General features: G+C 35.1%; 1 protein-coding gene across 1 annotated transcript in view; it reads right to left on the reverse strand.

The window, feature by feature from the left end:
* IMPG1 (interphotoreceptor matrix proteoglycan 1) overlaps window positions 1-14,256 on the reverse strand; it is a 62,626-nt gene extending 48,370 nt beyond the window's left edge. The window contains exons 1-2 of the mRNA XM_083829947.1: window positions 14,077-14,256; window positions 1,603-1,836 (exon numbers count right to left, since the gene is read on the reverse strand). Of these exons, the coding sequence (XP_083686073.1) occupies window positions 1,603-1,836; window positions 14,077-14,143 (301 nt within the window). The 5' untranslated portion in view covers window positions 14,144-14,256. The remainder of the gene's footprint in view (window positions 1-1,602; window positions 1,837-14,076) is intronic.
* Window positions 14,257-14,509: the final 253 nt, after the last annotated feature.

Genomic DNA, 14,509 nt, shown 5'->3' on the forward strand with positions numbered 1-14,509 from the left:
TTTGATCTTTTCCTTGAAGGAAAGTTTTTTGAGGTTTTAGCCAGGAACATTGTAATGCAAAATGTGCAACTATTCAAGTGAACAGAAACAATTTTTCTGAATGAGTGTACCAATTATTTAGCTGCAGTTATCTGCTCGCTTGTGTACTTTTGGGGAAGAACTTCAGATTCAGCTGTACTCCAGAAGAACCGTGTGACAACTACTCAGAAGAGTTTGTGAGTGTATAACGTTCTGCCAGGAAAGAGGAGGTGTAAGTTTAAGCATGCTTGCACTACAAGGCTTACAAAGCCCAATCTCCCACTCTGAAGTGATGTGCTGCTCTCCAAAAAGATGTTAGTAGCATGCTCATCAGTTTTAAAGGAAAATGTCACAGTTGCCATTCGTTAAATTCAGGTTAATGGTAGCTGCCTGTCCTAGGAGACCTTGTTTTAAGACCAATCAGGGACATAACCAGTGAGTTCTGAGGATTTTCAGGATTAATTCATGTTTAAGAAAGGCTTTTTGGATCAGCCTCTTTGAGATAGGTTTCAGAGTTTTCTCCAATGCCCAGTGGTGCAGAATTCAGTCCTACAATAGATTCCAAACATGTTTGTATCCATAGGAATGACTATAGATATTGATGTGGCTAGTCCATTCTGCCTGTGGGAAGTGGCTACAGGAGTAAAATTTTTGCAGCCGTACATCCAGATTTCATTTCAGAGGGAACGGGCTGGTTCACTGAAAGGGAGCTGGTGAGCAACCAAGTTAGAATACATGTATGTGAATGGTTGGAGACCTATACAGAGGAACAGATACATAAATGAAGATGATTTACGAGAATAGAAGTTGCCTTAAATACTTGCATCCCTGAAGTGCTGACTATGTTTTAGAGTTATATTTGGTCTATCTAGTTGCATCTCCAAAATATGATTTTTTAAAAAAATACAAATTGGAACAGTCACTGAATGGGGAAAAGAGAGAGAGAGGAAGATAGGAAATATCAAAAACTGTTTGCACTATTCTCTATAGGGACCTAAAATTAGAGTGGTAGCTCTATAAGCTCTCTACAGTCAAGGGAGTAAAAGAAAGAGAGGGAGGGAGAGAGGGATTTGGGAAAGAACAGAAAAAAACATTCTAGATTTTAAAAAATAAGACTAAGGTCTTGGCAGGTGCTGCTGCAATTATATTAGTGCTTGTGTTGTACCAACACTGCCATACTTAATACAACTACAGATACACCAATGTATTCATGACACGGCAGATGAATAGTTTCTTTAAATGCCTTGAATGGGTGGGATTAATTCTGAGTAGCAAAGATAGTAACTACTACACTTTTGAGAAAAGCAGTACATCTTTACACAGTAGTGCAAGCATAATTTGGTCTTCAAGTTCTGCCATGCTAGAAAAATATACAATTACATTGATATCATTAGTCTTTTGAGTGCATTGTTTTATTCTGTTCTGGTAATTGCCTGTCTTGAGCTGTGCTGATTTGCATGTAATATTTAATCATAAAGTAAATATCAGATACATTTTCTAGAGCTAAAAAACAAGATTCTGAAAAATTACTAGATTTTGTCAATACTTTCAGGGAAGAATCAGAGGCTACAATCATTATCTTACCTCTTAATCTATAATAAGCTTGGTGACTGGCTAAAATCTGCTTCACTGATTCTTGTGGGCAAACTTTCACACCAGTTGACAAAAAGGATGACCTCTTTGTTCGGTGTTTTGCCATGTCAAATATCCGCCTTATGGTTGACACTCTGGACCTCTTTGTTGTTCTTTCTGTTTTGTCTGACCCTGAGGCATCTGCTAGATGTTTGGCTTCACCACGATTTATTTTACTAGGGCTTTCTGGAAAAGATAAAAGGTAAACATACATAAAGATACATTGCATAGGCAGTATGCAAGATCATGACTGGAAAATACTTGTGAATCTAAGAGCTCTTTGTGTTTAACTGTAATGGTGTTTTCAATGTACAGAATGAATTAATGTCTTGAGGAGAAATGTCCTTCAATCATGCTGGGCAACCAGGACTCAAAAAACTGGTAACTAATTCCTTATAACTCATCATGTGACTGTCAGTTCACACAGGGTAAAGGTTTCAGAAGCCCTAAGTCTTGTTTTCAGTAGTGTCTTTGGGTTAGATCCACAAAGGATACTTAGGTGTTTGAAGTTTGTGCTACAGCATCTCATTTGTGAGACTATAATCCTATAGGGAAGTTTACAGCACTCTGTTAAGTAACTATGGAGCTTGTGGAAAGTGAAATATATCTGTATTAGCTTGCAGTATAAACAGATGTCTATACTAACAAATATGTAATGTGAGAAATAGTAGTACATTAAATGGGTACCCTTTCAGATGTTCTTGTCTTTGCTCTGGGCTTCAGGTAACATCTCCCTTCACATTGGGTACATAGTCTTGAACCCACCCTGGGAGCTAGACTCTGAAACACATCCTTTCAAAAGCTGAACAGGAGTTTAATTGCCTTTGGGGAAAGAAGTAGCTGTTTCCAGTCTTCCTCTTTTACTCCACAGTGCATTCCTCTTTCCATCCCTCACCAAAACAGATGTATTAATCAGAACAGACTGCAATTATGCTTCTTTGACACTGGATGATAGTGTCAGGAATGCTCTGGCTCTTTGTATCTCAATAGATCTTTAATTATTCCCAGAAAAGTGGAACAGCTACGGTAGAAAAAAGTGAGATCACTAAGTGGAAATTGAAGAGCTAGGCTCAAGTTTTACGTATGCAGCTATTCATTTATGAAAAATGTTCTCCAAATAGAATCGAGCACAGAAACCCCCATATTAAATTGCACACAAAAACTCAAGACTCATTTGGTCACACTTCCTAAATATATGAGATTCTCTGTTATGTGACATAGCAGCTAAATTTCATGTTAAAATGTTAACAATAAAAACAGGTATACATTTAAGCAAAATGAAGTGCAGCATTTTGCAGGATCATGCAACAGGAGCCATTACTGTATTTTAGATTATCTCCCAAAATTTTGCATACATTATAATAAAGATATTAAAATTCATATGAAAATATCTATTTTGTTTCATTTTCATACATTTGATGTTATGCATTTTCATATGCTACAATGAAAAATAAAGTAAAACGTAACCAGAATATGAGGTTTGTTGGAATAACTTTTTAGAAAAGAAAGGGTAAATTTTGTAGATAATTGGAAAACTCGAAGGAAGAAAATGTAAGAAAGGCATGGTATATGTGTGCCTGAGTTGCTGTTTTAATGAATGGTTTAAAAAAATTGTAAAAGGATAATAAAATGAAATAATATGGTTCAAAAGAAATACGTTTAGTGAGAGTAATATTCAAAAAAAATTAAGAGTAAAACACTGAGTTTGCAGGATAAAGAAGAAATAGCATGCTGCATTTAATACACGTTAATTATTGTGTACTTATACTAATAAAGAAAAAATAAGGAAGGTAAAAACACATTATCTTGATAATTGGAAACTTTGTTAATTAAATGTTTAAAGATAAGTTAGCAGCTGATCAATAAGAGAAAAATAAAGGAAAAGCATATAACTGCAAAAAGAACAGTACTTCAAGTAAAGAATGGAGGAAATTCTACCATATATGTCAGTGTATATATATATATGTCTCAGTTCTTATTTAACATTCAATTTTTTCTGTGTAAAAGTCATAATAATGACATTTGGTATTCTGATATGGAAAGAAGTTGAGTGCTTGATTATAGAGAATATTTTACAAATAAAGGAGCTTATACAATGAAAGCAACAGGCAATTTTTATGGTTTTGCAGAACATGGTAGAGGCAGCAGCTGGCATGAGTAGAACTATCTAACTGTTGTAAAGTAAATGAAAATGATGATGTAGTGATATAATGTTTGTTATAGAATGCATTGGCAGTAACTAGTTTTCCACACTAATATCAGATCATGGACCATAAAGGTAACACTGCATAAAAGGAACTTGCTCTGTGAAAATGTGGTCTTGTGTCCACCAGAAATCACAAGGGGACAAACACTAGATTATTCAGGACACTGAATGATTTGAATGATATGTGGGGAGAGGGTAATAGATTTACCACCAAGGAAGATCCACTGCCAGTAAAATCTCAGAGTAGTCCCCTGAAATCTTCTAAAATAAAATACCAATAATCTACATGGAAAGAAGCCGGTTGTAAGTCTATTACCTGTTACGAGCTCTATTAACTGCTATAGCCCAGCTGCCCAGGGATTCTGACCAACTGGGACAGAGGATTTTGTCATTAAGCTCTTTGATAGCTTTTGCATGGAGCAGAGGCCTTTCTTGAAGGATTTGCTTCTTCCCCAGGATTTGCCCCTAAGTCATTAACTTGAATTAAGAATTATACTATTCATAAGACTGAGAGAGGAGATTCTTCACAAATGATTGTTGTAATGACCTTGAATTCTCTCCCTATTCTTGAATTAGGTTTATTATTTTGGCTTTTCATTCTAAGAAAGTGACCACATATTTATGTGTTGCCAGTTATCACTGTTCTGCTTGCCTAAGCAGGGTAGTTTCACTTGACCTTTGAAAATTAAGATATCATTCTATCCAAAGAGAAAAATTTAAAATGTGGTAACTAAAGGTTTTAGCAGCAGAATTCAGGGTGATATGAGGACAAAACTGTTAAAGTCTGAATAATTCATCATTAAAATCATCACAAGGTCTGACGTATGATAAAACTGATAAATCTGAAAAGTTAGGATATTCTTAGGAAACCAAGGAATGCTTGATTGATAAATGCGACATACTGCCTTCAGAGTGAAATAATTATTAATTAAAAGACAGGGCTTATTTAAGTGGAACTACTGAAACAGAACAAGAGAAAAGCTTATCAAAGAGGATGAATTAAAGAAAGATGCCATAAATGTGCTTATGTGATCCAATTAAATATATAGCAGGGCCAGCAGGGCAAACAACCCCCATATTGATAATTCAACCAGTAACAAAAGCAAGGATGATTAGTCATGGAAGTTGATCTTGAGATCTCTGAAAGGGCTGATTAGTGTAAACACCAGATGGAGTGCAGAAAGCACAAACAGTGGTAATGTCCTGGTCTCTTCTCTCAGAGCCAGTCTCCTCCTGTCATGGGAGTAGTGAGCACCCCAAATTCAAATGGCACTTGACAGTGACAGACAGGATGCCTATGGTGTGTTCTCTCCTTATATACTTTTTAATGTTATTTTTATGCCACATCGCCTCAATCCTATTTGCATGGGAAAGGTCTGAACAGGTTGAAGGGGCTTAGATGAGCAGGGAAAGATTAACGTATGGCATGGCTTTATGCAGCCTAGGTCCTGCATATGAGTACAAGATTATATGTCTTGCTTGTACTTATCTTTGGGTCCTATACATTCTTTAACTATTGTTAAGGCACACAGTGAAAGAACTGATGGCAGCATTCATTGCATCCTGAAGGATGTGAGTCTTATCTAGGGTCTACCTGGGGTAGCTGAGGCACTGGAGGGAGCTCAATTTGCATCTCACTTCTTCAGGCTTACTGTACTCAGTCACTGAACTGCTGAAAGAAAATGAGCTAACATAGGTGCCTAGCCTCAGAAGAAGCTGAATACTGGCCAGAGGAGAATGCCTGTGTATTCCTAAAAGAGAGGAAGTGGGCTAAGAAATTTATCCTAAAAATAAATTGAATTTTATTTCCTCAGAATTGATATTGGCAACAATAAGCTAGGTGATTCTTATTTGACATGTTGGCTTGTGTTAAATGTCACTGAATAGTAACATCACCTATGGTAATGTTACTATGTATGTTACTATAATGTTGCTATGGTATGGTATGTCACTGAATAGTAACATCACCTAGGCTTGGGTATCCAACTGTGGCAAAGATCTATGAGGGCCAGGGCCAGGCCTCCAGCTTGGAAGACCCTGTGTTCAGTTGACCTATGTCATAGAATCATAGAATGGTTTGCACTGGAAGGGACCACAAAGACCATCTAATTCCAACCCCCTTGCCATGGGCAGGGACACATCCCACTAGATCAGGTTGCTCAAAATTTCCACTAGAAAACTTGCTGTACAAGTATCATGAAGTTGATGTCTACATACCCAGCACTACAGAACCTCTACTGTACCTACCAGTACCTTGTGTTATACTAGATTCAGTGTTACCTTACATGTCAAGGAGGTGCTAGGCCCTGCCGATGCAGTGGGGACTCTGTACTAAATATACAATAAATCTGATACCTGTATCTCTCACTTGCGTTCAGCATGACAAAACATTACCTGCACATGTTCAAAAACTGTGCTCAAGCCCACTAAGACACAGAAGAGGAGTGCCAGGCTCCTTGTTTGGAGCTAAAATATCAAGGTATTTAAAAGATAGGTTCTGTAATTTTCAGCCTTTTAAAGCTTATGTTTTTGTTTTGATCTGGATCGGTAACAAGGGATTTTCCTTCCTGAGAAGTCAGGAAGATGGTGGGATTTCATAAATCCTCTTTCTTGGTAGGAATGCATGACAATGCTCCTTTAAACTTTTACAGAAGACAAAGATTGTATCCGTATTAACACCATATTCAAACAAGGCTAGACTTCCATGAATCCTTATGTGATATATTCATGTTGGTTTTCTTCTGTGAAAAATATTAAATATTTGGTTATAGTGAAACAGTATGCAGTAAATCCGGAGAAGAATGTGATAAATTATTTTGAAATATATGGTTATAGTAATGACAATAGTAAAAGTTTAATTTTATTTATTTATTTTTATTTTATTTTTTTATTTATTTTTAGTGGTGATAAAAGGTGATACATTCAAAACCAACAGATAGAATTAGGTAATAGAAGTTTATTATTCTTGTTCAAAACCCTTTAACCTAGATTTACATTTTGGTACCAAAGACCAGTTTTAATCAACCAAGGTGCTTTGGAATGTCAGTAAGTGTGAAAAAATTCATATCTGCAAGTAGTTAACATTGGAAAACTAAACTAGACATCATAGCCTCACAGCTGTTCCATTCCTCCTAACCACTCACAGAAATCTGTGTGGTTTTCTATGCCAAATGGAGAAATACAATTGTTAAATCAACTGACTTCAGAAAGTAGGCTAAGAACATGGTTGTTAGAAACACTGTTTTTATGAAATGCAAACTTAGGTCTTATTACAGACCAACATAATATTTCCTCCCTTTCTAAACAGATAATTTAGTAACATAATTGAATTATTCTAACTATACAATTTATGATAAATGAACTGTGGTGAATTATTTACCTATTACAGTTGAAAATAGAAAATATAGTATGCCCCAGGAAGATTCTTCTGCTTTTGTGAATAGTTGTCATATACTGAGCAGCTCTGACTTTGCATTCACCATAGCTGCAGCCAGTACCAACCACAAATATTGAACATACAAAAAATCTGTAGTCAACACATGATTCTGACACATTTCTTTCCTAACTGAAAGAGCACCATAAGAAACTTATGTTTTCCTTGACACCTTATGTCACATTTAGAGTAGAAATATATCCCTTCTCTTTCAGACAGATAAGTGTAAATTCTGGTGAAGAACTCTCACTGTCCAGAGTGACCTTATTGCAGCTTTTCAATTCTTAAAGGGGGTTATAGAAAAATGGAGAGCAACTTTTTGCTCAGTCAGATAATGATAAGAAAAGAGGGAATGATTTTAAACTAAAAGAAAGGAGATTAATATTAGAGGTTAGGAGGAAATTCTTCACTCAAAGTGTGGTGAGGCACTGGCACAGGTTGCCCACAGAAGCTGTGAATGCCCCATCCCTGGAGGTGTTCAAGGCCAGGTTGGATGGGGCTTTGGGCAACCTGATCTAGTGGGTAGCATCCCTGCCCATGGCAGGGTGGTTGGAACTAGATGATCTTTAAGGTCCCTTCCAACTCAAACTGCACTATGATTCTATGGTTCTGTGATTATTCTTCAGCTCTACTAGCCACTGCTGCTGGAATTCATAGAGAAGATACCATGCCATCTATCGTTTCATTGCCAACATCTGAATCCTGTAACTGTCCAACATTCAGACTAGAAACAACATTGAAGAATGATTGCTTTTAAAGCTGATGTATGAAACATATATCTATTTGTATTACATTGGACATCTTAAAAGCATTTGTCCTGAAATCCTATTCTATGATCTGATACTGTTTGCATCAAAAAATTAAAGAAAATGCTTTAAATGTTTGAGTAGTTCTAGGAGGAATGCATCCAATCTGCAGTGATGAAACACTCACTTGAGCACCTCCGCTATTCATTTTCTAACCAGTCTTACTCAAGATGTACAGCCATGCTCTGAGAAAGTCAGTGAGAAAGCATAAGTTCAAATTGCAGTGATATATAGCCATACTTATCAACATATCAACAATCACAATGGCACGAGTCAAAGAATCACAGTGCAGACCAGAATTTTCGAGGTAGTGGATAGTTGCCATCCAGGATCCAGCATCCAGGATCCAGAAACCACTGCGCCATCTCTTTGCTTGAACTTTTGTAACTGGAACTGGTCAATTTTTCTCACAGTTTAGGGGCACTCATCTTGCAATACAATCTACAGTCTCTAGTTAATTGATTCCTTCTTATTTTGACAGAGAGTGACTTGGTCTTAACCATACCGAATTTAGTTATCTTCCAAGATGAATAGTAGAGAAGCCTAAGTGTCAAGCTGCACAGATCAATTTATGTTGGAAGGATATCTGGAGATCATCTAATCCTATTCCTAGCTCTAAACATGGCCATCTTCTGATCTAGATTCAATTGATCCACTTTTGATGGGGAAGAAGAGAGGGAAAAGGACTTCATTAGAACTGTCTCCAGCAGTGCCATAACCACAAAATCATAAAGTAAAATGTGAATATGCTACTACCTCCTGCCTGGAATTGCTGGAGTTTCTGTGTTGACTCATATGTATGAAAGATATACTTGGAGTATAATTACTGAAATTGGCACTTTAGGTAACTTAAGTTCAGGATCACTTAGGCTGTTAATATGCAATTGAATAAAATGTGAGAAAGTTAGTAAAGGTTCAGAGTGGTAAATAAGCAGGTGATCTTGGCTCTGCACCAAACAAGATATTTTAGAGAAAGTAGAACCTCACTACAGAAAAGGTAAACATGGAGGCCTAAGTGCAATTAGCTATGTAAGCTCCTAATTTTCCTAATTTTTAGAAAGAATCTTGGTCCTACTGACTTGCAGATGCCTGTGTGATTAGACAGTTGCTTTAAGACTCAGTTTGCTAAACTGGCTTGCAGATGCCTGTGTGATTAGACAGTTGCTTTAAGACTCAGTTTGCTAAACTGGCTTGCAGATGCCTGTGTGATTAGACAGTTGCTTTAAGACTCAGTTTGCTAAACTGGCTTGCAGATGCCTGTGTGATTAGACAGTTGCTTTAAGACTCAGCTTGCTAAACTGCAGTTGTTGTGTTTTATGACTAGCGCCTCATACAGGTCAGGACTTCAGTTTCTATGTTACACCTCAGGTCCTCATGCTTTGTCATGTGAGAATGATGATGTTGCTCTGTCAGGTAACAAGGTTAAAACAGGTGGTATTCTTGCGTACCATGATAAGGCATGCTACAATTATGTAAGGGTATATAAACGCCTACTCAGTAGCAGGTGCTGGGGTACTTCCAGGTGATTGTTAATTCTGTGATTCCCGGATATGCTACTATTCTGAAGTGTCTGTCCAGTAAATAGAAGCTGATAGTGACTAAATGCCAGTATAGTACCAAGGCCCTTCTCCACACTTTTATAACCTACATCTATATGGACATACAAGCAGATAGACAGACAAATAGATAGACAGATATTTCTTTTTAGGATATGTGTTGTTTAATATCACACGTTCCTACAGGGAAGGAATTGTTTGAAATGCAGTTGTGCTTGCTAAGAGCAAAACGCACAAAATATGCAGGAAAGTGCACCTAATTTCTGATAAAAATGGAAGAATGATAGGGAAGGAGTAAATGTCTCTCATTTCAGACCCAAAGGGACTGTGAATAGGACAGAAGTACAAAAGTTAAGGGGAAAACATATTTTTCCCTCTGGGAAGAAAACGGGGTTTGCTACATCTGATGAACACAGGCCATATCACCTAGTGCACTGCTGAAGCTACTAGGACATCCCAGTCAGCTGAGAAATGGAGAATCCCCAAAACAATAATCTGTATTTCTAGCAGGTTAAGACCCCAAGTAAAGTTACTTTGTTGTAACCTACATTAAAAAATATATATTAAAAAGTTTGTATTATTAAAATATATTAAATATATTATATTAAATAATTAATTTTTACAAATAATTAAAAATAATTAAATAATTAAAAATTAAATCAGGTTGATTAATTAAAATAATTAAATTATTAAAATAATATTAAAATATATTATATTTTAATAATATATATTTTTAAAAAGTTTGTAAAGAGCGAAAGTATTTTATTATTAAGAATGTTTGTCTTGTCCACAATTGTTTTCCAAGATCCCCCCCCCACCTCCTCCCAGCTAATTGTTCAGTCACTTATAGTGTCACATATTTTTTTCTAATTACTGTGGAATGGATGTGATGAGAACTGGAATTAATCTTTAAGATTCCATGTTGATACTTTAGTATTTTTATACAAGTTTGTCTCTTAGTCAGGAAATAGCTAACAGTTTTGCATTTGTTTAAACAAACAAACAATATTTTACTTTTCATTTGTTTATAAGCACAACCAGGACAGTTAGCTTTAATTTGGTAATCCTTTTTATGGGTGAAAGTAGAGAATAATCTTAATGCACAAAGCTAATGCTTTCTGTTTTTTTCTTTCTTTGAAGATATATATTCTTTGACTTTGTTCTCTGTTTGGCACAGATTTGTTTAACCCTTTTTTTGAGGACAATTATAGTAATGAAGATCTGCAACAGTTATTGTTGAACTAGAACAGTCGAGAGGGAAGTGGTAAGTCAGAATGAATTAAAATGATTTTGTAGAGCACACAGAAAGCCTTTGTGTCCTAAAGAATGACTGAGTAAATAGAGTATATTTGCTTGCTGATTAAAAATTAACACTAAGAACTCTTGAATGTTCTCTCTCTCCTTTACATTCTTAGTATCAAGTGTTAGGATATACTCAGCATCAGTGTATAGTTTGGGGAGTTCAAAGCTTGTCTGTATTTTGCTGGTTAGTGTGAATATTCAATGTTTTACAATTCAGCAGTTAAAAATTACTGTAATATTTTGATTGTATATATATATTTTTTGCCATCACACAGATTTTGTCCCCCTCACTTTCTCTGCCCCTTATTAGAGACAGTTTGTGTCAGGACAGTGGCAAAGATCTGAGTTCAAGTCCTGAGATCGTTTCCTGGAGTTTGGCACTAGCCATGGTCAAAGATAAACACTCCATCTCTGAGTCTTTATGTTGCACCCTACAGTTTCTTGTTTGTTATCTGTGGGATTGGAGGTGTTCCTGGACAGCCTCCAAATGCCTGAGAGATGGGTCTCAGTCCTAAAATAAGGTTTAGGAAGGACATTTCTGAGTAAGCCCCTTTTTTTTCACCCTAAAACACAGATGTGAGTAAAACAAGAATTTGAGTTTCATATAGTTTTGTTCATAATGAAAAATAAAATAAAAAATGATTTGGATATTTTTATTCTTTTTATTCTTATTTTAAGATTGGAGTATTTTATTTCTTAATCTTTTATTTCCTAGTTTGTCATAGTTGAAATGTACTTTAAACTAGAATAGTCCTAAAAGCCTTGAATCAACTATGTTAGGATCTTTAATAAGTGATTAATATAAGTATTCAGACTACTGGGAGAGCATGTGTACATTTCAAAATATTTTCTCTACCTATCTGACCCTAATTCTCAGTCATAAAATAGCAGTTCTGAATGCATTCCTGTTCTGGTGAAGAAATTTCTTAAGACAAGCATTAAGTCCTTTGAGATTTGTATGTGTATTTGAGATAACAACACAGTTTAAAAATCCTATATATAGCATAATTATATAACAATAAAAAGCAGTTATGTATTTGTGCATACCAAATGTATTTTAAAAAACTGCTGGGAAGAAATTTTTCCAATTATCATTCACATACGTATATAGAAAAAACAATTTTTCCCTTGAAAGCCATCAAAAATTAGAATATTAAAAGGCTACTATAAAAGCTTTGATATATATTACAATGGCAGCTGAGTTGCTTGTTATATTTGGAAGGAGAAAAATACAAGATATAAAAAAGTCTTTTAGCTCACAGTTAAATCATTTTCTCCCTATTTCAAGATGCTATATGTAGTGTATTATTCAGCATTGCTTTCTGAATGTTGGTAGATTTTCCAAGTACTGAGTCTTCTACTGCATCTCTGAGGGGGATAATATACAGTTCTGTATTCCCCTCTGTCAAGATACTCTTCTATAATTTTGTGACAATCTTTTATGGGAAATGCATTATAACATACAAGCACAATTTATGATGGGTGAAACTGTGACTCCACTTTTCACATTATTACTTTCTCATTGCATAACTATAAATATAGACTGTAATGATATCATCAACCATGCATGAATTACATGGAATTTATCTTTTTCTGTCAGAGAATATGCAATTTAAAGTGCAAAACCAGTGTATTTTGATAAACCTTATTTTCCTTGTCAGAGATGAACTATCATTCATTCTCTCATTTTTGCCATAGTTCCAAACTATCATTAATGATTGAATAAGACTGTTTGCATGAAATTAAAAAGTAAAATCAAAGAACAACAGAATATAAATCTAGTGTTAGCTAATGCATTAGTTTTTTCCAAGCATGTTTTCAGTACTGTAATTGTCCACAAGAGAAGATTTACATAATATCAATGAGATACATGAACTATTTTTTAAAGAAAATCTGTACACAGAAGAACAAGACTCAAAAACAAGTGATGTGGAAATAAAACTTTCCAATTCTTATTGACAGTAGACTATGTTTCATGCCATCTCTATTTCAATACCATTGGGAAGACTTCTCTTTTATTATTTTATATTCTTTGCATTTAATTAATATGCTTGCAGTTGACAGAAACTAGGAGGTCATTCATGTGGGCAAAGCATAAAACAGTTGTGATGTTGGCTTTTAATTTAATTTTTTTAAATATCAAAGCATAGACAGAAAAGTTAATAAGAAAACTCCCCACAAATTAAACACCTTCCCCAAACATCTAAATTGCATATGGAACCAAACAGGGAAAAAATCACACTACCATTTTTGTTTTCTGTTGTTGAAGAAGCTTTAAAATTGCCGTGAACTTTGTGATGTTTTTAAAGGGAGCAGTAGCTAGCTGTTGTACTAAGTACACCAAAGTTGTCAGTATTTCTGTTTACTTGCAAATAATTTCACATATTACTACTACATTTTATTTTCATTGAGACCTGTTTATTGGAATGCATTTAAAAATCATACTATGCATCACAAAAGGAATATATTTTGTCATGCTATTATAATTATAGGGTGGTTTCTTTCTATTTTAGCTTTTCCAAGTATGTACTTATGTTAGCAGATATTTCCTTTTCATTTTCCTATTGTAATATTTATATTTTCTTGCTCGTTCTGTTCTGTGTATAATCCTTCTTAGCATTGCTGTTTCTTGTTTATTTGGCAGTATGTTCTATGCCTCCAAAATCTGTATTTCTAAAAGTTTTTGAAGTTGTTTCTGGTAATAGCTGGTAAATACAAAAATATATTTTACTTTCTCTTCATTTCAAAGATAGCAGATAATCTTTGACAATATCAACACTTCCTTAGACGTTCTTTCAGCTGTTTTGTTCCTTTCATATAATTGTTTTTGAAGTTATATATATATATTTTTTTTCATAACAGAGCATATGGAGGTGAATGGAAACTAAAATGCATCTCTTATAGAAAATGTAAAGCCAAGGGAACACACATGAGAAATATTGTCAACATTTCCATTTCCAACTTCATAGCTGTCTCACCAACTGTGCTGTCTCTATCTGAATTGTCAAGACACCAAATTCCAAACAAATAATTCGATAATGACAAAATGACCTGATCTTTCCACTTTTTTTTTTTTTAACCTATTAAAGTTAATTAATATAATCCTTTTATATATGAACTTACCTCTGCTTTCCTGAACTTGGAGAGCAAGGCAAATGACCAAAAATATTAATCCAGTTTTCAAATGCATGCTGTCTATTGATCATTCACAGTTTTCAAGAATAATCATGCAGGAAATAAGAATGTTGAGGTCAAGTAGAAGATTTTTTTCTTTTTTTTTAACAATTAAAATCTCCAAATATATTCCCTCTTTTTTTTTTTTTCTTTGTTATTTCTTCAGCTGTCCTCAGATGTGGGCTGCTTTGAATTGCAAGTAGGTGAAGAGTGGAATAGGTGCCAGAATTCAAGAGCTGGACAAATGCCTCCAATGCAAACACTTCTAGCCTGGGGGACTGGAGTGGTAAGACAAGAGTGACGACGTTTTAAAAAAAAGCAGTGTCTGTTTCGGGAATAATCTTTTTATCTGCTGCTCAGACATAATCCCTCTTATGGTCCA

This window comes from Anser anser (assembly GCF_964211835.1).
Source record: "Anser anser genome assembly, chromosome: 3".
NCBI classification, from domain to species: Eukaryota; Metazoa; Chordata; class Aves; order Anseriformes; family Anatidae; genus Anser; species Anser anser.